Source organism: Vidua macroura, chromosome 17 (assembly GCF_024509145.1).
Source record: "Vidua macroura isolate BioBank_ID:100142 chromosome 17, ASM2450914v1, whole genome shotgun sequence".
Classification (NCBI taxonomy): Eukaryota; Metazoa; Chordata; class Aves; order Passeriformes; family Viduidae; genus Vidua; species Vidua macroura.
This window is the reverse complement of record NC_071587.1, coordinates 5,933,864-5,957,274: the sequence shown is the minus strand read 5'-3', so window position 1 is coordinate 5,957,274 and position 23,411 is coordinate 5,933,864. Positions and strand designations below refer to the sequence as shown.

The window sequence follows — 23,411 nt, the reverse complement described above, 5'->3', positions numbered from 1 at the left end:
GAGAGTTTGAGTAACTCAAACATGGCCACATGGCAAGCAGCAGACACCTGGCTTTTGGTTTCATAGAAGGCCAGAAGCAACAATCTCATCAAACTCGTATTTGGAGTGAGAAGGTTACTGCCAGAGGTTGGAAAGAAAGTGAAGCCCCCACAGGACCCCCAAAGCTGCCAGGTCAGACACAGCCAGGCACACCAGCACCACAGCTGGCTCCACAAGGCCTGACCCCAGGGGCCCAGAGCACAGCCTGGAGTGGGAGAGACAAGCCTTTAGTGGAGAAAGGCAGCCACAGCCTCACCCAAGGGACAGGCAGGAGGGAAGTCACCCCCAATAAAAACAGCCCCCAGGGAAAGGACATGAAAGAACAGGAAGCTTCACACTCAGCAATGACTCACACACAAAATTACCCACCAGAAAAAGCTCTTCTCATTCTCATGTGAACCCAGCTTCCAATCACAGCCTCTGAGACAGCCAAAACACAACACTCGGGACCATCCTTTCCTCCTCTTTATTCACAAATCTTTATGATGAGGAAAGGGCACCTGGGGAAAAGCAATTTGTATTTTCTTCTTTCTTTTTCTCAAAAAGAAATTCAAATGTCCTGGGAGAAGGGGAGAGGATCCAGGGAAGAAAATATTTTCCAGATTCATATGAAAAGCACTCCAGTAGCATGAACACAATGATGAAAATAAAGATTTAAAAAAAAGTTTAACTGGCACCCTTTTGACTTAATATATAAAAAAGAATTATCTTCTGCCTTCCTTCTTCTGGACTTTCAGTTATTTATTTGCTTCTGCTCTGAAGGCATTTGCTTTGTTTTTCCACATTTCTTCCATTCTTCTGGTACTAGTGTGTCCTGGAAAGAAAAAAAAAAAATTAACTCTTCCAGGCAACAAAGCACTAGCTTGTACAGTACAAGTGTCCTCAAACCCTTCATTCTCTCTCAAAGGCAGCTTGTTGGACAAACTACTTCCCCAAAGCAGCTTATTTGAGTGATAAACCAGTACTGCTCTGGAATGGGGGATGGAATTCAAGGAGCATGGAAATGGTCAGAGAAAATGTAGATTAATTTCTGGTGCAAAAGGGATGAATGTCTATTAAATTACAGAACTGAAAAAAAAAACCCAAAAAAACAAATCCAACCCAGGCTGAAGGCAAAGCCTGCAAGTACCTTAACTTCTCCTCTGAACAGGGCTGATCCATCTGCTGGCAATCCTTGGTCCATGTTAACACAAAGATCTTCATCTCCCCAGGAAGATCAAGCAGGGTTAGCATAGCAAACCCAACCTTTTGAGGTCCTTTTGCCTTCCACGATGCCAGACAGGCACACATGGCATGACACTCTTAACTGACATGGCTGGGGCATCAGAAAACTCAGCATGAGGAAAAATACTTGTGACTGCACATGGCAGCAAAATCTAACTTAGGGTTTGTGCATATTCATTTATTTGCAAGATCTTAGGGCCACAGACGTGCTCTGAGAGCTGCAGCCCCTCTGCTCTGAGGCAAAGCTGAGGGAGCTGGGGATGCTCAGCCTGGAGAAGGCCCAAGGGAGGCCTCACTGTGGCCATGCAGGACTTGAAGGGGGTTTATGAAAAGGAGTGAGAGGGATGTTTTATACAGGCAGATGGGGCAGTGGTTTTAAACTGAAAGAGGGCAGGTTTAGATTGGATGTTAGGAAGGAATTTTAAACTCAGAATGTGGTGAGGCACTGGCACAGGTTGCCCAGAGAAGCTGTTGCTGCCCCATCTCTGGAATTTGTTAAAGGCCAGGGTGGATGTGGCCCTAAGCAACCTGGTCTAGTGGATGGTGCTCCTGCCTGTGGCAGGGGGGTTGGAACTAGTGGACCTTCCAACCCAAAGCAGTCTGTAGTCTAGGACTACTTTCAGCCCATAAGGAATGAAGGGTTAAAATACCAGCCTGAGAAACAGGAAACATGCAGGCTGTGGAGAACACTCATGAGGCACTTGGTAACAGGCCACTAAAAAGCTGCAAACCACTGGCCCAAAGTGATGTTAAAGAGAAGCATCCAGGAGCCTGAACAGCAAACACAGCAGTCAAAAGGACAAGTGACAGCCACCTCCAGTTCCTTTCCAGTAACCTGCTGTAGTTTGTTCTGTGCTCAAGTACCTCAAAACACTCCAAGGAGAGAAAAGACATCAAAAGGGTGTTTTTCTGAGGGACATGATGCCACATTTTCCACAGGTAATTTCCATGCAACCATCCTGCACGCTCCCTGATCTGCAGACAGGAGCTCTCACCACAGTGCACACCATTTGTGTGGCACAACCTCCCAGTGCTGGTTTTGATTTGCACCACAGAAACTGGGCTCCATTCAACTCCCCACGTGCCTGGAGCACTGACTGTGCATGTGAGGGGAAGCAGATGCTCAGATGTACCTGTGCAGCACATTGTACAGTGATTTGTGTCACCACAGGACCCATCACACAAACTCTTCCTTTCCCCACAACAAACCAGTGCACTGAAAAGGAATGAAGGCCCCATGCACACACACTCAGAACTGGGCAGTCCTGCCTCCTACACCACAGTGCACAGAGCAAACTGGGACCTTACCTCTTGGAATGAAAGGAAACAAAGGGCTTTCTCCTGGCAAATGGCAATGGAGACCCAGCACATGACTGAATGGAATGGAGGGGGCTGGGAGCTGCTGCTGCCATGGCTCACCATCATGTTCAGTCTAATGGAGGGTGACCTGGGACTGGCTCGTGTCCTCAGCTGACAGAGGTGGTGCTGACCTGGCTCTGCTGCACAGAGCTCTCACCACCCCAAATGAGGATGTAATTCAGCAGGCAGAGCGGGAACAGCCCCAGTGTCAGCCACTGATCATGGTCTCCTCCAGCTGACACTGCTAATAATTTATTTATAGGAGCAATAATATTGTTTTATTTCATCACCTGAGAGCTGCTTGATGCCCACAACAGCATATTTACATGTGCACATATCACCACACAGACTTCAGATAATTCAGGAAATCACACAAATGCAATTTAGCCTCAGAGAACATGTCCTGCTAATATGCCCAACCCAGCTGCAGCCAGGGCACCCAAGGACTAATTTTAAAGCCCACTAAGCAATGCTGGGGGATGCAGCTTCAGCTCACATATTTTTTGTCAAAGGAGTGAGTGATGAGGTGAAATGAAACAGGCAGCATGCCCAGGGAAAGGCAAAATCCAAAAAGGCCCTTACTTCCTGAAGAGCTGGTCACTAGCAAACCCCCTTTTACCGCAGCGTTCTATACTTTGCCAACCTACTGCTCTGCTCTGCAGCGATCCTGCCAAAAGGAGAGAGGGAGAAAGGTTCAGAGAAGACAGGAAGGAAGAAAGCAGCCCTGTTCCAGGAACCAGACCCAGTGACAGAAATGCAAAAAGCAAAACCAGGCCTTCTGGTAACTTCTGTAACAAGATGGTTTATACAGACAGCCCCCTTCCCTCTCCTTCCCACGCCTGCTGTTGGCCTCCACAGCTTTGCCTCAAAGTGCAATCTGGTTAATTGTCACTGCACTTCAGCATCTGAGACAGGCAGGCACTGCCTTCACAAGAAGATGTCTTTTTGAACATTAAAGTCGTGTACAAAGGGTTTAACTTTAGCCTCAGAGAGAAGTTTTACTTTTAAATTTGCCATTGTAGTTGCAGCTTCGTGTCATTTACAGTGAAAAAGCACACGGACACCCCCTGCAGTGGTTTGAAGCAGGAACCAACCACCTGCATTTATGTGCTAACAGAAGCCCTGGTTGAGCCAAGACACTTAGAAATTTGCTTCATTGTATTATTTTCCCCCAAATCTGTATCCTAGGCAATCTACACTTCATAATAATGTCTCATTACTCTTTCAATGAAAAAGGAAACATTATTAAATGACATAACAGTCCCAGGGGCAACACAATTCCCATAGGAAGTCATGCTACACAATAAAAGGCCACAGTGGAGAGGGCTGGACATCTGAGGGAGCAAGGCTGAGAAAGGTGGGAGGACAGCATGAAAATGGTTAATTACATTAATCATCCTCCTGGACATAGCCATAAATGTAGAAATGTTTGAAAGAAAACCAATCAATGCAACCCTCCTGAAAATTATATTCTTATGGGTTTTTTTTACAGCTCTTGTCCTGGTTTTAATAGAGTGTAATAAAAAAGGTGAGACCCCAGGGATATCTATGCAGGTAGGTATCCAGTAGCTCAAAAAGGGGAAAGTAAGGAAAGCACAGGTGTGATGGCAAAGCAGGTCAGTAAATCATCTTCAAAGTCAAATGCTACATTAGTACAAAAGCTTAAGTCTCACATGAAAATTGTGGCAGAAGTGAAGGAGAGGGAATGGTGTGACCTCTAACCACGGCACTGCACTGGCAGCTTGGGTCAGCAAACTGCTGGCTGCCCACACCAGGGCAGTCACGAGACACTGTGTGGCAGAAGACACAGGTGTGCAGAATGAATCCAATCCAGTACAGAAAGAAATGCTGTATCCCTAATACCTAGCAGAATTTTCTCTGGGTTTGCTCGTGTTAGTTGCCTCTTGTCTGTTGCTGCACAAATGATAAGCAGCTGCTTCCCTTTTCCCTACAATCACCCCTTAGCTAGAGGAACACAGCAGTGGTTTACTCCCACCTTACATTCCTTCTCTTAAAACCTTTATCACAAGCAGAACTCCCAAATAGTTGGGCCTCTCCTACATTTACAGTGGCTTCCATAATCTGACAATATTCTAAGAGCTTCCTTCAGCACATGCCACATGGCCAATTCTCTCTGCAGGAGCTGCTCCCAGGGACAGCTCCTCACTGCCCCACTCAGTTCAAGAGGCAGGGAAGTGGGGCTGAGCAGCCCAGCCCAACATCCAAAGTCCAAGAGCCCAAAGCACTGGTCACTGACACACAGCAGCACCCTGTGATCTCCTCCCCACTGATGCTCTGTCCCCTCCTTACCTCTTCACAGCTTTCTGAGCCAGCATCCTGTTGCCTGCCAGGAATGTGATGCCACCCAAAATGGCCAAGTACTTCAGAGTCTGGAACATGTTGAGCTGAGTCCAGTAGACATACATGAGCCCCAACATTGCTAAGGGAAAAAAAGAGACAGCTCATGGCTGAAATTGCATTTCAAAGACCAACCATTTGTCATCCTCAGAACAACTGTACTGCCAGGCCTAAGCATTTGGTTCCTATCTCCTTTCTGAAGCTCTGAATGGCAGCTCTAAAGGCCACATATTATTGCCAGGGAATGAAGACATCTGGGTTTCCATTCTGGAGTGAAACTGTGACACTGACAGCTTGCAACCAACTCTCCTGTGGCAGAATTATGGACATATTATAGACATTAAGGGCTATTAAAAAGAGGAGGATACTCTGGATTTCAATAGGGGATATTAACCTCACACATCTGTAAGGGCTTACAGCTTTATAAAGCCTCCAAGTAACCTGATTTGGACTGAGAAACATAGTGACATTTGGAAATCAATTCTATGTTCTTCCAACCTGCAATGCTTTTGAAATTCTACCAAGACAATAAATAACTGTGTAACCAAGGACACAATAAAATTGATGAAAAAATTTGGTTCAGCCAAAGAACCAGAAGTGCTTTTATGGGAAGAGCTTTAAAGAAAAGATGCAGCTTTTCACTGTTGAGAGTCCTGCAGGTCTCAATCCCCACAGAACCTCCTCACTCTCAGAGGATAAACATGCAATAAAGTGTGACCTCTGGAAATACAAAGTTCTATTAAGTACAGATAAATGGAGTGAGAGAGGGGCCCAGATAATGATGGCTGTTATAAGCTGATGGCCAAAACAGGTTTATCACCATATTAACAATCATGAAAAGCAGGAAGGCAGATGGAAACAAGAGAACAAGTGTTATGCTGTTATGTCATTAGAGTTAATAGACCACGAGCCCATTAACCACAGGCTCTCATCTGTAACTCCCAGGTGAGGAGGTCAAACACACACTCTGACACTTACCAGCATGTCCCAGGTGAAAAACAATGGTGCTGGGAGCAAAGCTGAAGTTGGAGATGTTGGCACCTATCTTGATCCACTAAAAAGGAAAAGAAACAAAACTGGAATTTAACAGCCTTGTAAACACAAGATTTTATTTTAAGCTTCAACATCTTTTCAAGCCTGTTTAAGATCTTCAGTGTATTCTCTACAAAAGTCCTTGTTTATTACTGCAAGAGGAGACAGTAGTAATTTTGCTAAAGGCAGCATTGTTGAGCTCCTTTAGTGGAAATGTCTCCTGCTACTTCTGACTGCCCCAATGCAGTTCCTCAAATATCTTAAACTGATGAGAGAGGACCGCTCCAAATTTAAATAGTGAAAAATAAATAGATTTTGCTATTTCTACCCACTTGAATTAATTTCCATTAAAAATAAAATAAAAAAAAAAAGGTAATGCTCTCATTTTGGACTCATCCAAAGAACAGCTATGGATACAAGATGTTTGCTCACAGTAACATTTATAGTTTTTGACTACAAAAGATAAAGGCATGAAGGGTGGAAAAGAGGAGCAGCAACAACGAGTTTTTTCATTCAAGTGTCATCAACTTGTATACTGTGAACTCCATAGACCAGAGGACACAATTGCCTGAATGGCAGCTTTCACTGAGACTGGCTAATGGGAAATTACTGTTGGAATCAGTTTCATATTCCAAATAAGAAATAATTTAACTTGCCTCAGTGAGTTTTTTATTGCATTAAGTTCAAAGCACTGACCTGATGAAACAGTGAGTAGCAGGGATGTTTCAACTACAGATACTCAAATGTCCATAAATGGGAATTCAATCTGATAGGATTAAGCAACAAAGATTTTGTGATGGATTTATTACATGTGAGGCAGAATAAATGCCTTTTCCCTGTGGAAGTCTAATGTTATTGTAACTTAATCTGCCCACTGTTATTCACCATCCTCAGCTGAAGCACATTGAAGAAACTCATCCACCTACTTCAACTTGGCAGCAGTGCTATTCTGCTTTGACTATAACCTCAAAAAATCAAACCAGACCAGTGCTCTGCACTGACAGCTGCTAGCTGTGACTCCAGCACTGTTGTGCCAGTCATGATTAACCAAGAGTTTTGAGCTGTCCAACCTCCTAAGTGACTCTGACTGGATGGGAAGAAGTGTTGTTTTTCTGTGACCCAGTTCACTCACCAAGATGAGCAGCAAAAGCAGTGGGGAGAGAACCAGTGCTGTGAAAGTGTTGGAGACCACTGTGGGAGGTCTCTTCTCAGGTTCCCTGAAGAGGTGCTGCAAACAAACCAAACCAACTCATGAGCAGGAGTGTTCCAACAGAGCTCCTCTGCTCCCAAGCTGCAGCCCTAGTGCTCTTCTCAAAGGTTCCTCTGGGTGAGGGCCATTCTTCCTAAGGCAAAGACTGACTCATTAACACAGTGTCTATCCCAGTCTCTGCATGTTTGATTTCTTGCACAGTTAACTTTTGCTTGCACTCACAGAAGCACTGGTTAGCTTGACATCAGCCCAGATGGCTGGAATGAAACAGAGACCTTTCTGTGGTGCTTACCTAGACACGTTTTCATGTTTGAGTCTTTTCACTGACACCAGTTGCTCCCTCATAGCTAGAACACACAGCTTTTTTATTCATACACCAGAGAACTCCAACAAATTTCTTTCCATTAAGCAGTAACTCTGGTCTTCCTTTAATTACATTACTTACAAATAAATGATGATGAGAACACATAACACCAAGCCCTCATCTCCACATATAAACTTGACTGTACCTGGATTTCAGGTTTGGGAACAAAGAGGTTCTTGGACTGGACTGTGGATGGTGCATCCTCTTCTGGGAATGTGATCACAACATCAGCCTGAAATGAAATCGTGCAGCTTCATGCACTTAGATCTAAAAGCATAAAATCCGTTCCATTACTGTGCTCTACTTCCTTATTTGACAATCTACAATTCACATAATTTTAAAAGGAAATCACAACCTCTTAAAGAAGCAACCTCTCCTAAACAGGGGCAGTATTATCATTCACCCATCATTAAGAATTGGACTTATTTCCAGCAGAGAAACAACCTCAAGAGCCTGCCATGAAATTGCATCAAACCCATAAATCTTCTGAAACTTCTGCACCACCACATGATAAAATTAATGTTTATTTCTGTCTTTCTTTGATGCTTACTTTAAACTTGCAAAGAACAGCAGATCTCAGAGCCCACAAATAGTCAAAAGGATTCTAGTCACTAAAAATAACAAAACATTTGAGCTTTTTGGTTCCAAGCGTGTACCATGCCCTCCTGTTAGACTGTCAGTAACGACAAAACCACTTCACCCCACTTCCAGCTACATACCACATTCCAAAGGATTGGATTTTCCAGAGTGGCATCTCCAATGATCAGGTAAAGAGTGTAGGTCCCAGAGGCAGAGTCAAATTCAGTCTTTCTTTCAGAGGTATCCAGTTCAAATTTGTACACATTCTTGCTGTCTGGTTCTGCAACAAACACCACCTCCTGGCCAGTCTTTTGGTTGTGAAGTCGAACAAAAGTCTGCAAGGAAGATCATAACATTCAAGGACTTTTCAGCCAGCAATCTACCTTAAAAAAAAAAATCAGAAGTGTGCTTTTACAGGGCAGGCTATGTGCACTCAATCTGTGGAGTTAAATACGACAAAATACCAGAGCCAGGAGAGGTTTCATTTAACAGACAGACAAAACAAATGAAGTGAATCTCCCATCCAGTGAGATCAGTGATCTTCACAGTACATGTCAGAAACATAAGGCTTCTCAAAACCTATCAAATCTTTTCAAGAGCAACTGTCACCTCAGATGCTTCATGATGGAACATCTTGGTAACACAGCAATGACAAAAATTGTCCTAACCTGGTGAGGGATGAGCTCAGCTCCACTGTTCACATCTATCAGCTGGAAGGATAAAGCAAAGTTCTGATGGCTGTCAGCAGTGAATGAGCCCTTGGCTTTGGCTGGGTAAGCTACCCTAGGAGGAAAAAAAGCACACAGAACTGAGGTGATCTTGCAAGAGAAGGCCTGGTGCCCAGAGAAGCCAAGGCTCTAGTCTAGAGCCAGTTGTCCTTCCAGGATCAAGGACTGAACTCCATGCCATGCCAACCCCCATGCCATTTTACCTGGTTGTTTTTGGTGCAATGCTCTGATCTTTATCCACGATAGAAAGATCTACATTAGTAATCCCCACTTCTGTGGAAACTTTTACTTTCAGCTGCAACAGAACACAACAGAAAATTCTTCAGAGCACACTACACACACCAATTATGGCCAAGTTCACTGCAGATGCTTTAGCTCCTCAGTCTCTCTTCCCCAAAGAGAGTCTTATGACAAAGCCCAAGTCAGAGCCTAACCTGCACAGAAGGATCTACAGCAATTTACCTTCTGGCAAAGCTCCAGCACCAGTCACTGACCCATCCCCTTCCTCCCTGCACAAGCAGCCAGCTCTGCAAACACCAACTTCTCAGGCACGCTGGAATTAGCTGTCCTTGATAGAGCTGTTTTGAATGAAACAGTCCAACTACCCAGATCCAACTAGTTTTCCTTCTGAACTAGCAGAAGCTATTAAAGATTACATCACATATGATACAACTTCACACTGCCTGTGCACGTGTTCTACTTTCTGGACAGCAATTTGAGACAAGAGGTCTCTGGACAGCAACAGTTCTGCCTCTGTTGGCTCCTAAAGCCCAACAGGTTTCTGCTGATTTTATTACCAGCAGGCAAATGCCAAAGCATTCCTGCAGACCTGCACTTTGTCCAGCAAGCTTTCCTGCAGAGTCACAGCACTTACCCCTTAGTGCAGGGCAGCCAACAAGGCCCTGCCATTTATCACACTCCTCTGTATAAGTGCAGTATAAACCCCAAGCAGAGAAATGATTTCCTGCCCTTTCCCCAGCCCCAAACCACAGCCCATTCAGGCACTGAGCCGAGTGGGTTTGACTGATTTCAATTCTTTTCTCAAACATAAGCAGTTACTGCAGTCTGTAGTTTTTAATTAGCACATTTGTTCTCACAGCTTATAAATGCTTCCCTAGAGAACTGAAGTTTCATTGCCAAGACATTTTTCATCTTATACTACCATTTGTTATTACAGGTTTGCTCATGTGAGCCAGCCCCACACCCTCAGCCTGAAAAATAATTCACAGAGAACCTGTAGGAAAAATATGTAAAAACATTAACTAAACTATGCAGGTCAGACTTCAAACACAATTATCTTGGCTGTTCCTTTACAACAAAAAGTATAATTTAAGAAAGAAGCTACCTCCAAAAATGGATCCATTAACATGCAGATGATTCAGGCTAACTTTAGCAAAGCCTTAATTTGTTCCAGGATGGGAGTAAAGAAAGATGGACTAAGAAATATAAATTTTTAAAAAGTTGTGTGAAGGCAACTCAGATCTGCTGCACACAGCCCCTCCAACTGCACAGTACACAAACATCTCTCAAATATTTTAATGCCAGGAAATGTAGTCTCTGCCTGAGTAATAACCCACTGGTTTAGCTCATTACTGTCAAAACGATGGTGCATTAAGGACAATTAATGCTAATAACAGTAAGGAAAAAGCAGCTCCCCAGCAGTCCTCCCCCATAACAATGTGTCTTATTAGCAGCGGTTCCCACAAAGCTGCCGGAGCTAATACATTCCTGCCGGTGCCTCCCTGTGCCAGCCCCGGCTTAAGCAGGACAATCCAGCCCCTTCTGACACCCTGAGTGCCATTACTGCTCCACTGACAGAGCCAATCTCAGAGTAAAGGTCAGCACTTGTGTCTTCCTCCACTCCAAGTGAAGTACGTTGGAAGACTTGAAATGCTAATTGTTTCCTTAAATAGGTGATTGAAGGCACAAATTAACCCTGGGAATGGACCTCTTTGGAGAAGAGCATTCTCAGCTGTTGACACCGGGGGGACTACATGAACAGTCAGAGAGGTCACATTCCTCTCACTGTTACAAACTTGAGGAAAGGAAAACTCCAAATGTTTATATAAAACTGCTCTTCAGAAAGGTGAGGTCTAAGAGCTTTTGCCACCAAAAAAGAGCTGTGTATGCATGAAAAGAAGACTTCATCTGCTTTGGTCACTGCTTCTCCACTACAAAATCTTCACCACATACACAGTTTGGAAATGCCAAAAGACACCCCCCCCCCCCGACTCTCTTCTAGGGCTCTAGAGCTTATACAAACAGACAACAACAAATGCTCAGCTTCCACACAGCAGGCAATCCCCAGACAACTGACAGCCAAGCCTTGAGATTTATGGGCTCAACTCTAGAATGCTCTGAAGAACTAACACTTGGTAATCATTTCTGTATATCGACTTAGGGCTGCCATATAAACACTTCCACTGTTACCCTTTGTTCATATGCTGTCAGATCAGCTTCTAAATGATAAGACAGGTTTGAAATTTACACAAATCCCTTTTGATCATGTATTAATCTGGTTACTGGCCATAATCCTGAGTCAAAATCCAATGCAATACAGAAAAGCATGTGATAAAAATTCCATACAACGAGCAACATTTTTCACAAGTATAAATAAAAAGCTGTTTCAGTGAATAAGCACAGAATGAAAATACATCAAAGAGCACACCCACCTCCACTTTGTTAGCAATAAATCGCTTATCTCCATCTACACTGATAGAGAAATCATAATATCCACTAGCAGGTTTCACATTCATGAAGTTCAGCTCAAAGAAATCTCTGTAACAAAAAGCCCCAAGGTGTTAAGAAGACTCCAAACATGCTACATTAAACAGGTAAACAAACACAGCACAAAACTAACATTGCTAAGTGGAGCAGGAAAAGAATTCTTCAAAGCCAACCAAAGTCAAAATAACATTGGAATTTCCCACTCCCAGTCAGAAGAAAAAACAACAGAAATTCACCATCACCATCAAATGTGATCAGTCACTCTACACTAACAAAACACAACCACAGCATCTTGAGTTTTCTATCACAGAAACATTTCTCTGGTGGAAAAACACTTATGGAAAACTAAGTCCAACATTGCTTAAATAACACATAAATATAATCTTATTTTCTTACCCAGAGAGAGTAAATGGTAGCTGTTGAAGGACAGTGGCTTTGCTAGACACAGACTTGGCTTGGTCAAGCTTTACAGAAACTTGAGTCAGGAGCTGGGACATAACGTTGGTCACTTGAAGCTACGAGAGAAAAACCAGCATTTCTGTGAGCATTTCTTCATTGTCCCAGAAGAAATGCAGGAGCACAGACAGCTTGGTACCCCTCTGTGTTACACACCCAGAGCTCTCCCCTCCTCAGCCTCCCAGCCTCCCTTGTTCTTTCTAACACAACAGGGAAGGTGAAGAGCTGACTTCCACACGATGCCTTCTTGAGGCAGTGCCTGGTAAGCCCTGGTAAGATGAGGTTCCTAAGAATCACTTCACAAAAGCACTACAATCCCAGATCTGCTGGAGCCTCGGTCACAGAGCTAAAAGTGGAAGACATCGACTTACACTTTCAGTGAGCCCAGAGCTACACCACCACAGACTGAGCCAAGATCTGGGGCTAAGGCCTTACCCTGAGCAGGGGCTGGTGATGAGACACAGCTGCAGGCCCATCAGGGACAACGATGATGGGCAAGTGGAAGCGGTTCTGGGATAGGGCACCTGCAGCACGAGCAACGCTGAAGGCCTCTGAGAGTGTCTCAAAATTCTTCTTGCTAAAAATTGCATTCATCAACTGGATAACCTGATCCTGAAAGAGGAAAAGCCAACCACATATAAGCACCAGCAGCTTCCCACAACACTGCAAACTGGCTCAGTATTATGTTATTAATGAAAACATCATTCATAAAAGACTGTTTAATTTTCCACTTGCTTTAAAAACAGTTCAAATTATGAGGCAACCCAAAATTATCTACCTTTGGAATTTCATATGCATTCTTATTCTTGGCTAGGAGGCTCCAACCACAATGGCTGGAACTCTCTCAAGAACTTGGAAAAGCAGAATATGGATCCACCTCTGCAAGTGATGTGTTTCAGAGTAAAAAGATGTCAGCAGCTCAACTACCCAGACTGTATGTGGCTGCAAAAAGACAATTTGGCTGCAAGAGCTGCACAATTGTCTTCATACGTGGAGTAGAACCAGGCTTGATGTCCTGGCTGGGAAGGCCACAGAACAAAGCATCCCAATGGCTCTGGAAGGAGCCAGTCTAGGCCCATGCAGGCTTTTCCCCTTCGGCTCAGCAGTGTCCTCAAGCTAAGAGGATTAGCTTTAAAGCAGTACCACCAGGAGCACAGAGCCAGCTCTGGATTTGGGATGTGCCAAAGCTAATTTGTTCTCTCCAAAGCAGGAGTGGGACAGCATCCCCCCAGCTGGTTTTGCAGGCTGACTCAGTAGGGTTAGGGCATCTGCACCACTCTCTGCAGATTATTCATTAGCCATCATTATTCAGCTTCTTCCATCACTGCCTGCTAGTCTGGAAAGCAGAGGGACTGGCTACCTGTACTTTGATCCAAACCAAGGATTTTGGGCCAAATTCTAATGAGAATGAGTACAGTGAAAGACAATCCCAAATAAAACAATAAGGATACAGCTTAGTGACCTGCAAAGAACACTTCTAAATGAAATCCACTGCATCTCAAATCTTCACTCTTCTGCTTGTACCAGTGAACACCAAACAACATCACAACTAGAAAAGCATCCAGACAAATGCTACAAAACTCCTGCACAGTGCAAATCCTGCAGTGTTTTTCATGTCTGTGGAGGGCATGGCACTGCTCCAGACCCTAATCAGCAGCTGACACTCTCATTGAAGTTGTGGGGGGAAAAAAACAGGGAGTTATTTTTTCAAATATGACATCTTCATTTTTAAAGACAATTTTGTGGCATTCCAAAGGCACTCTCACCATTCAACAGAGATAAAGCCTCAAGCCTCAACAGCAGCATTTCTGACAGCACAATTCTGAAAAAACCCTAAATTTCCCTTAATTGGTCTTTTTTAAAAGCATCGTTTGGACGCTGACAGTTTGAATTGCACGTGGCAGAATCACCACCCCAAAAATGACATCAAAATTACTTTGCATTAGTCTGTCAGCAGTATGGAAAAGGGCCAGGGCTGAACTCAGATGTCTTACACTGGCTTCAGTCTTAACCCTGCCACTTTGGCTTGTGCTTTAGGGAGCTGCCATTCTCACTCCAAAGTACATCTAACTCCATTAACTTGTGGGAAAAAAAATCAAGTGGATAGCTTGTAGTAATGATTTCTGGCTTAACCAAGATCAAAAGGAATTTCCAGCAGTCTTTCATCTTAGACAACAAGTTTTTTCATCTGGATTCCTGCAGGCACATGGTAATGTTGTCTCTCTTTTGAGCACCCCAAACTGGGGTGCCTGCATTTCCTCACAGATAAATGACATTTGCAAAACACCTTGAAATGCTGGAAAGTGCTACAAGTGCCAAATACCAGAACAAACTCTGAAACAAGGGGTTTTTTCAACACCATGTCTAAATAAACAAAGAAAAACTAAGCTTCACTTGCAATTTCCTTCTGTACACTTGAAAAGGGAAAAAAAAACCAACAAATTCAGCCTGTGATCTTTAAGTTGGAATTTCCTCTTAGACTCTGTTTCCTAGCATTCCCTCCACAATGTCCCTTTTCACTGAGTGTTCTCAATACTTTTTGCAGTAGAAGTTCTACCCAGTTACACCAGGCTCTGGCACTGCACCACAGGGACTGAGCAGATCCTTTTTGGGAGCTGGAGTGTGCAAGGAAGGAAAGGGCAGGTACAGACCTCCTTTATTGCTGGCTCTGTACCCACATGGTCTGACAGCTTATAGGCAGCAGCAACAAACAGGCCAGTAGTCTCAATTCCTTCTTCAAACTGCAGGTAAACTCCACCCAGGTCATCCAAGCGAGCAACAAGATCCTGACAGAAAGAGTTATTAAAATTTAAATTGCATTCTAGTGGATCCACAGAAGTTAACTCTGCTGTTAGGTCTTTAATCAAGAATTATCTGTATGGGATCAATGATATATTTTGTAATAGTTATTTAGAAACAGGATGAAAGAAAATCCTCCAGCCTTTAGCGGATTTAATTATATGTAAATGTCAGGATTGTCTATTTTACAGTCCACTGTGAAACAGATAAAAGTCCAAGGAATTATCTGCTTGAAAGCCAAGCCACATCATGCAGGCAGACAATTAGCAAGGCTGGTTTTTCATTTTGTTTTTCACATTAATACATCTTTTAGTTTGAAAGCAATCTAGCAAATTTCTGAATAATTAGATAGCACAGTGGGGTCCTACCTCAATCTCCTCAACAATGCTACTTAGATCTGCCTGCTGGGACAGGTAAGATGCCGTCTCCAAAGCCTGGATGGTTCTTAAACAAGAACAAACAAAACCAAACAAGTGTGTGATTATTCCTTCCTTAAAAGCCAAACACCATTTAAATCAAAGCAGCTGTTTTACACTTCATTCAGAATAGAAAACAAAAATAGAAAACTGCCTTCAGTTCACTCAAGAGAATGAATCTGAAGTGATTTAGTGTGAACTTAGCATTCATTGCAGAATGCCACTTTAGCTGTATCAGTGCTGCAAGGAACTCATAGACTCAAAGGCAGAGAACAAACTGATCCCTGCAGAGCACAGATCCCAGACTTGCTACTGAGGCTTCCAGGAATCCACTTTTTTAGTCAACAAAGCAAGTTTTAGTTTCTCTTTCTTCCCTGGCCTTTAAGGGACATTCTGTTCTCTTGTTTCATGGTGAAACAAATTTTTTTGGTGATAAATGCCAGGATTCCTTCAGCTTACTGGCACATATTTTCCAGCTCACAGTGCAGGCACCCCGAACTACAAACAGGGTTGAGAAAGAGCATTAAGTCTGCTGCAACCATAAATGACACAGAATCATGGTTGGGTATAAAGTAATAATTGTGTTATCAATCCTTTTAAGAAGAGGCTTTTTTGGGGTACCATCCCTTTACTGACCATTGTCCTTGAACTAAACTGAATATATAAGTTAATTTACAAAATCATACAAAAATAGCCCCAAAACGTGTATTTCCTTCCCCCGAGGAACAATAATGAACTGGATAAATACACCAAATGAAAACACAGCACCTACTCTACTACATCTATATTCCAAATATTAAGCAGTAAAATAGCCTTTAATTCACAACCCAGTAGCCTGGAGGACAAACACACAGATCCCTCCTGTGTGAGACTTACGCCAGCACGCTCTCTTCCTTGCTGAGCCGAGCAGTGAGAGCACTCAGGGCTTCCTGGGATGCCAAAGGAAGGCCAAAGCCACTCAGGGCACCAACAGCGTGGAAGATCTGGGTGACTGAGGAATCCTCACTGACAGCTGCCAGCAGCAGCTCCCTGGTCTCATTTGAAATGGTGACCTGAGGAAGAGCACAGGGAACACAGCGATTCACACTTGAAAACACGTGGTCTTCAAATCACCACTGATCTCTCCTGGAGCAGCACTAGATTGGTGAACTGTAAGCTTCTGGGAAAAATCCTTTTATCATTCATTAGTTTTTACTTTAATCGATTAAATCCTTAAGTTTTGCTGTCAACTATCAATTAGTCAGGATAATCCATTCAGATGTATCCTGGCAACCTGCTACTGCTTTTCATGTGGCATCACCTCATTGTGCAGTAGCCAGGGGTACTGATGACAAAGAGGGCTTGGATAACCCACCCCAGTTCAGCAAGGGTGCTCTGCACCTGTATCCAGCAGTGTTCCAACACCCAAACAGTCTGTCATCCACACAAAGAATTTCTAATTGACACAGTCCTGAGAATTCTAACAAAATGTGCTGCCTTTTTTCTTGGCCATCAGTGTTTAATTAAAAAACATTCCCTCAGAATTACCCTAGACCAAATACTTGTGTTACATATTTATACTCTGCCTTGTGTAAAGCACGCCCAAACGTTTATTTACCTAAGGCACAACAGAGAGTAGTCCACTAAAAGAAAGTAAAAGTTATGCATAAAATAAACCCAAGAAAAACATCAAGGCAAATATCTCCTTGGTAGTATCGGGACTCCACACTCACCTCACAGCCTGACAGGACCTGCATGGACTGGGCAGCATAAAAGAGGGATTCAACACTGCTGGAGTCCACATGAGATTTGATGAACTTGCATGCAGCCTGTGGAGAAACAGAAGTTAACTTAAACCACTGAGAGGAGATTTAAATGATACTCTAAGACAACTCCATGAACACTGTGCATTTTTATACCCCCCAGATTCTACTCTGCCAGGTGCTGCACAGAAACAAGGGTGGTTCCTCCTAAAAGACATAAGGAATTTTCACATAAGTTCTACTGCAACCATAATTCAAACCTAAATTGAGTATAATTATAAAGCCTATCAAAATTAAAGTCTAACAGGTGTATTTAGTAGGGCAAATCCTCCAGGACAGAGAACAGATGAACAGAAGTTCTGTAGGTGAGCTTCCTTTCCAGCTGTATATCACACCATCATTAATGGATACAAATACAGAATTTCAAAGAGTGCAGAGAGAAAAGTGGGGCAAGCAGGTACAGCATAAAGGCAAGCAATGGGACTGCTTGTTAATTTGTGTTAACTGACAGCTGGATAGATGGATCACTGGCATGCATTTTAACCAGAAAATAACCAAGAATTTAACTGCTCATACAGAAATCACAGGCCTTTACAAGCAGGACAGGATTGCACTATCCAGGAATATTCCCAGACTTTCTCTTGGCTGAGGAAGATCAGGTTAGAGATCACTTAATAAAACATGACACCCTCAAATAAATCCACGGGCCTCAATGGGATGGAGCCACAGGTGCTCTGAGAGCTGGCAAATATTATTGCTAAGCCATTCTCCATCATCTTTGGAAGCTCATGGAAAATAGGAGGTGCCTGAGGACTGGAGCAAAGCCAGTGCCACTTCAGTCTTCACAAAGGGCAAGGAAGAGGACACTGGGAATCACAGGCCAGTCAGCCTCCCCCCAGCCCTGGAAAAGAACAGCTCACCCTGGCTCTCATCTCAAAACATGTGGAGGAAAAGCAGGTGATGAGGAGTAGCCAACACAGATTCACCAAGGGGAACTCATGTTTAACCAATGGGCTAGTGCTCCAGGAGATAAGCCTGGGTGGACAACAAGCTGTCCATGAGCCAGCAGAGTGTCCTGGGGGCCAGGAAGGCCAGTGGCAGCCTGGGGTGCATTGGGAAGAGCACTGCCAGCAGGTCAGGGATGTGACCCTGCCCCTCCTGCCAGCCCTGCTGAGGCACATCTGGAGTGCTGTGCTCAGTGCTGGGCCCCCCAGCCCACGACAGACAAGGACATGCTGCAGGGCTGTGAAGGTGATGAGGGACTGGGGCACCTCCCAGGAGGGAAGGCTGAGGGAGCTGGGACAGTTCAGCCTCCAGGAGAGCTTGGCAGTGCACACAAACGTTTGAGGGTGGGTCATTCCACAACAGATGTTCAAGTGTTATACCTAGCTATTATTTTTACTGCCTCTACCTTTTAAATAGCCACACCCCGTGAAGAGGTGCACTGTGCAGAAAAAATGTCTCGCCACAAACCTTGAGAAATAAAAAAAATAAATAAATGAATGCTGTTTCCCTGCAGAAGCAAAGGCTGTGCTGTCACTGCCAGAACTAGGAACTGATAAAAAAATCCAGCCACGATGACACAAAGGAAAGCAGCAATTCCCAGGGTAGCCCACAGATGAGCAGTAACTGGCCACAGCAAGGGGTGCACCAAGATGAACCCCATCTTCAGGAGCCTCACAGTTAATGGCTTATGTGCAGCACTCAAAGAGAAACCAAGACCAAAGGGTTTAGAATTCTGGATGAATCTATGAGGAAGGCACTAATTTTTATTTACAGTTCAGAAGCACAGGTAAGCATCCACATGTACATGAGCAGGCGTGCCTGTGTGACGAGGCTGTACAAGCACAACCTGCAATATTTAAACTAGAAATGCTTAGAGACACAGCACAATGAGAATTATGTTGATACCACCAGCCTTGAAATTATATAATTAATCATACATAAAAATTGTAGTGCCTGAATTCAGTACTTGAACTGAAAGAAACTAATGAGAACTCTATTTAACAGTACAGGCCACCAAATGTGCCACAGGCAGGGAACTTATTCACAAGGCAAACTGATACCCGCAGCACCATCACAAAGGGCCGCGCAGGAGCGAGCCCTGAAGCCACCAATTCACAGGCAGCGAGTGCAAGAGAACCAGCGCCACGGTACAAAGATGCAATCTACCCAAATAACACGAGACTCGCCAATTACCAGTGATACTCCGGTACTTACTAAGGATATAACGCTTTTGTAAACGTTTCACATTTCCCACACGGCCCTGTCCAAGCAGTGCTCTCTCTACAAACTCGTATTCTGTTAATAATTCGTCATTCACTGCTATTCACAGCCCCTCAGACAGCAAAGCGCCGCCGGGCAGCGACAGCCGGGCCCTCTCTCCCGCTCACCTTTTCGTCCGCCACCCGCACCCCGAGGCTGCTGAGCCCCACGATGGAGTAGTAGGCGGCCCGCACGTCGGTGAAGGGCCGCTCCAGCACCGCCCGCAGCCGCGCCAGGTCGCGGGCAGCCAGACGGTGGCTGGGGACAAGGGCCTGGGCACCGGCGAGGAGAAGCAGGAAGCTGAGCGCCGCCTCCAGACGCAGCCGCGGGCCTGCGGAGAGATAAACGCGTTACCTCGCGTCCCCCATGCCCGCGGTACCGATACCGGCCCGGCCCTGCCGCCCTCGCCTCACCCGGCGCCGCCATGATGCCGCCCCCTCCCGCGCCACGGCGCCGCTTCCGCCCCGCGCCCCGCCCCGCCCCGGAACGCGCCATCATGCCATGGGGGGGGTGAGACGGACGGTGTATTATGCGAGGGTCCCTCAGCTCCCCTGCTGCCCGCTACGACAACGGAGAAACTGTGAACGAGAGAGAACCGAGCCGGGCGGGCGGGGCACAGGGCGGGGGCCCGGCGGCGGCAGCGGGGTCGCCAGGCCACGGGAAGAAATGACTCCCCCGCGTGGCGGGAGTGGTACGGGCCTCCCGGCGGGCCTCGGGGGCGGCCCCTGGCGGGGATGTGGGCTGCACTGATTGGCCAGGGCGTCTTAAAGGGGCCGCGGCGGGAAAGTGCCCGGGGGCCGCGGCCGTGCCAGTCCTGGCGCGCCGGGCCGGGCCGGGCCCCAGTGTTCTCACACTGTGTGCAGCCGTGCCGTGCCGTGCCGTGCCATGCCATGCCCCAGTATTCTCACACTGTGTGCAGCCGTGCCGTGCCAATATCCTCACGCTGTGTGCAGCCGTGCCGTGCCGTGCCGTGCCGTGCCGTGCCGTGCCGTGCCATGCCCCAGTATTCTCACACTGTGTGCAGCCGTGCCGTGCCATGCCGTGCCATGCCATGCCCCAGTATTCTCATGCTGTGCCATGCCATGCCATGCCATGCCATGCCCAGTATTCTCACGCTATGTGCAGCTGTGCCATGCCATGCCGTGCCATGCCGTGCCATGCCGTGCCTGTATTCTCACGCTGTGTGCAGCTGCACCATGCTGTGCCATGCCCCAGTATTCTCACGCTGTGCCATGCCGTGCCGTGCCATGCCATGCCCATATTCTCACGCTGTGCCATGCCGTGCCGTGCCATGCCGTGCCCATATTCTCACCCTGTGTGCAGCCGTGCCGTGCCGTGCTAGCTGGGGTCCCCGCCAGGTAATAATTAGCATTGACTCCATGATTGCAGAATCAATCACTGTACTGTACTATATTATACTGTACTATACTGAAAAATGCCAATCACTTGTTTAAAAATTTTAAAAGTTCAATAGTAATAAAATAGTTATTAAAAAAAAAACCCACAGTAATAAAAATTAGAGCAATAAGAATTTGGACAATCAGAGGACAATAAAAAGCAAAGAATTACGGATGTCCGGATGGTTTTCCTCAAGAAAACATGGCTCGCTAACAAAGGATTACCCCTTAAAAGAAACAGCCTGTTGCATATTCATCTATCTTATACATGATGCAAACATTCTTTTCAAACAAAGGATGTCTTCTCCTTAGTTTCTGCCCCCCCCCCCCCCTTCATCTTGTAAATAGATTTCTTGGTTCCTAGAAGTCTGGAAGAAGTCTGAACAGTCCCAATAAGGAGGTCGTAATTCCTCTCTTGGAATTTTTGGTGTCAGTATGCAAAGAATTTCTTGATTATCTTGTCCATTTCTTGAGCTAGTTACAAAAAGTATCTTAGATCACATAGTTTCTCTTTTAATATTATGCTATAGCTCAAAAACTATATTTACCACACTACTTAAAAGAGATTAATGCAGCATAACTTTGCAACATAACACATATAGTATTCATTTTAATATTTGCAAAAAGCCAATATATAATATGCATCTATAACATTATACTGTACTATACAGAGACAGTCATCGCTCTTACAGACAGTCCAATACAGACAGACCAGATTGGTTAATTGAAATCCAAACACCATCACCCTTGGCTAATTAAGAAACCACCCACTGGTAAACAAATCTCCATCACACATTCTACATGTGCACAGCAACAGGTGCAGCCAGTGGAGATAAGAATTGTTTCTCGTTCTTTTCTCTGATCTTCTCACAGCTTCCCAGGAAAATCCTGGGTCAGCTATCCCTCTCTGTTCAGGGGATGTGTGATTACCACAGCCGGGCACTGAGCAGGGAATGGTCCCAGCCTGGCAGAGCTCCCAGGCACACGGTGGGGTTCTTGGGGTGTCTGTGCAGAGCCAGGAGTTGGACTCCGTGATCCTGATGGGTCCCTTCCAACTCACAATATTCTAATCTGTGTTCTGTTCTAATTCTGTGATTCCAGTCTTTTGTTTTAAGGAAAATAGGAGTGGGCTGTCTGGCTGAGAGCTGCCAGGAGTGAAGTCAGGGGACTGAAGAGTAACTGAGGGAAAGGTAATTTTGGAAGTGGGAGATCACAACCACTGACTCATTGGCCGCCTACTCCAAACTCAAGGCTCAAATGGAGGGAAGAACCCTGCCTGTGGACTAATTAGCACGAGACATGAGAGACATAACTAGGAAGTAAGGGATTGAATACTAATTAACAAAAAGTTCTGATATTTGCAACCAATGAATGCTAATAGCTTTGTTAAAATGTATAAATTATGTAAAGTCTCGAGGAGTGGGGAGCCAGCCTTTTGTGGATTATCACCCAGCTCCCTACTTTGTGCAAATTGGAAAATAACCCAAAAATACCCCCCCTTGGTGTGTGGATTGGTGCTGCACACTGGGGAACAAGCCCGTGCTTGGGACAACAATCCTGTGCCACAGGCCATGTAGTGCTGAATCTTGTTTTCCATCTGTTCATTTCTTCTCCCTTGTTTTTCCTTAAGTACCAAATAAAAAGAGACAAAAAAGCAAGTGTAATGTTAAGCCCCAGCTCTGCTGGGCACAACCCAAACCTCTCGTTTAACCAAGCTGGATTCCCTGTGGGAATAAATAACAGTGATTATTTCAGGTGGCTCTTGGGAATGGCCATGACCACGCTCTCAGGGTCCTGGAGTTCCTTCAGTGAAAGCAATGTACAAATTAGGGTGCAAAATGGCTTTTTCCCTGTGAGCCCTGGGGATGGGCGGATGGGCCTCCCTGTCCCTGTCCCCACAGGGGACACAGCAAGCCATGGGTGACAGACACCCATCCTGCTGCTCACTGTCCTCCTGGAAGGCCCCAGAATTTGGGGAAAAGGGTCGTGATTCCTCCTGCAGAGGGCACTGGGAACTTGTTCTTTCTACTTCCTGGGAAAGATCCCCTGGAGCCGGTGCAGCTCCCACTTGCACACCCACCCTGCTGCCCCTGCTCACCTGGAGCTGGACATGGACAGGCTCTTGGGGGAAAGCCAGGACCCATGGAGCTGCTAAATGTGGAAAAGCCACTGCTGAGAAATCAGCCTGCCCTGCTCTGCCCCTGCTTCTCCCTCTGTGCCAGAGTGATGAGATGTCAGCTCTGGAAGGGCTCCCTGGTAGTTTTTAAACCCCGGGCAAGATGTGCTGCCTACAGGTTGGTTTCCACAGTGCTGAACCACCAATCTCACCTAAATCCCCCAATTATCGAGCCTGAACGTGCCTGAGACAGCAGGAGATGCTCACAGCTTTGACATGTGCCATGCAGAGGGTGCTCCCTTGCACTGGGTTACTCCTGTCCTGGTCTCCCTTGGGAGGTGTAGCTCCTCTGAAGTGCAAAATCCTGTCAGCATTCCTGGGAGAAGGAAGAAAATACCCTGCATAGGTGTGCCTGATTTTACTGTTTTGTCTGAGGAAACGCTTTCCTTTTGCCGGGCTGGGTTTGTGTCACCTCACATTTTGCAGTAACCAAATGACACATTTTGGCTGTCTGAGATGGCATTTCCCATTCCATTGCCCTTCCTGGTGACAAAATGGGCTGAGGGGAAGATGATTTGCCCAGAACTGGAGCAAAACCAA

The 23,411-nt window shown here is 45.4% G+C and overlaps 1 protein-coding gene across 2 annotated transcripts; it reads right to left on the bottom strand.

Moving 5' to 3' along the window:
- Positions 1–482: 482 nt before the first annotated feature.
- Positions 483–19,793, bottom strand: RPN2 (ribophorin II). Of its 2 annotated transcripts, XM_053993064.1 has the most exons (18): positions 19,712–19,793; positions 19,427–19,629; positions 17,004–17,099; positions 16,168–16,343; positions 15,244–15,319; positions 14,728–14,862; positions 12,512–12,688; positions 12,017–12,135; positions 11,566–11,671; positions 9,097–9,188; positions 8,834–8,948; positions 8,306–8,500; positions 7,732–7,818; positions 7,145–7,240; positions 5,959–6,034; positions 4,933–5,062; positions 3,205–3,289; positions 483–853 (listed from the first exon to the last, which is right to left on the bottom strand). In XM_053993064.1, exons 1-17 carry the CDS (start codon positions 19,791–19,793, stop codon positions 3,238–3,240), a joined length of 2,013 nt encoding a protein of 670 aa, XP_053849039.1. In that variant the 3' UTR covers positions 483–853; positions 3,205–3,237. The 2 variants fall into 2 exon arrangements, with proteins under 2 accessions (XP_053849039.1, XP_053849040.1); XM_053993065.1 differs by lacking the exon at positions 3,205–3,289 and having other exon boundaries at positions 19,712–19,742.
- Positions 19,794–23,411: the final 3,618 nt, after the last annotated feature.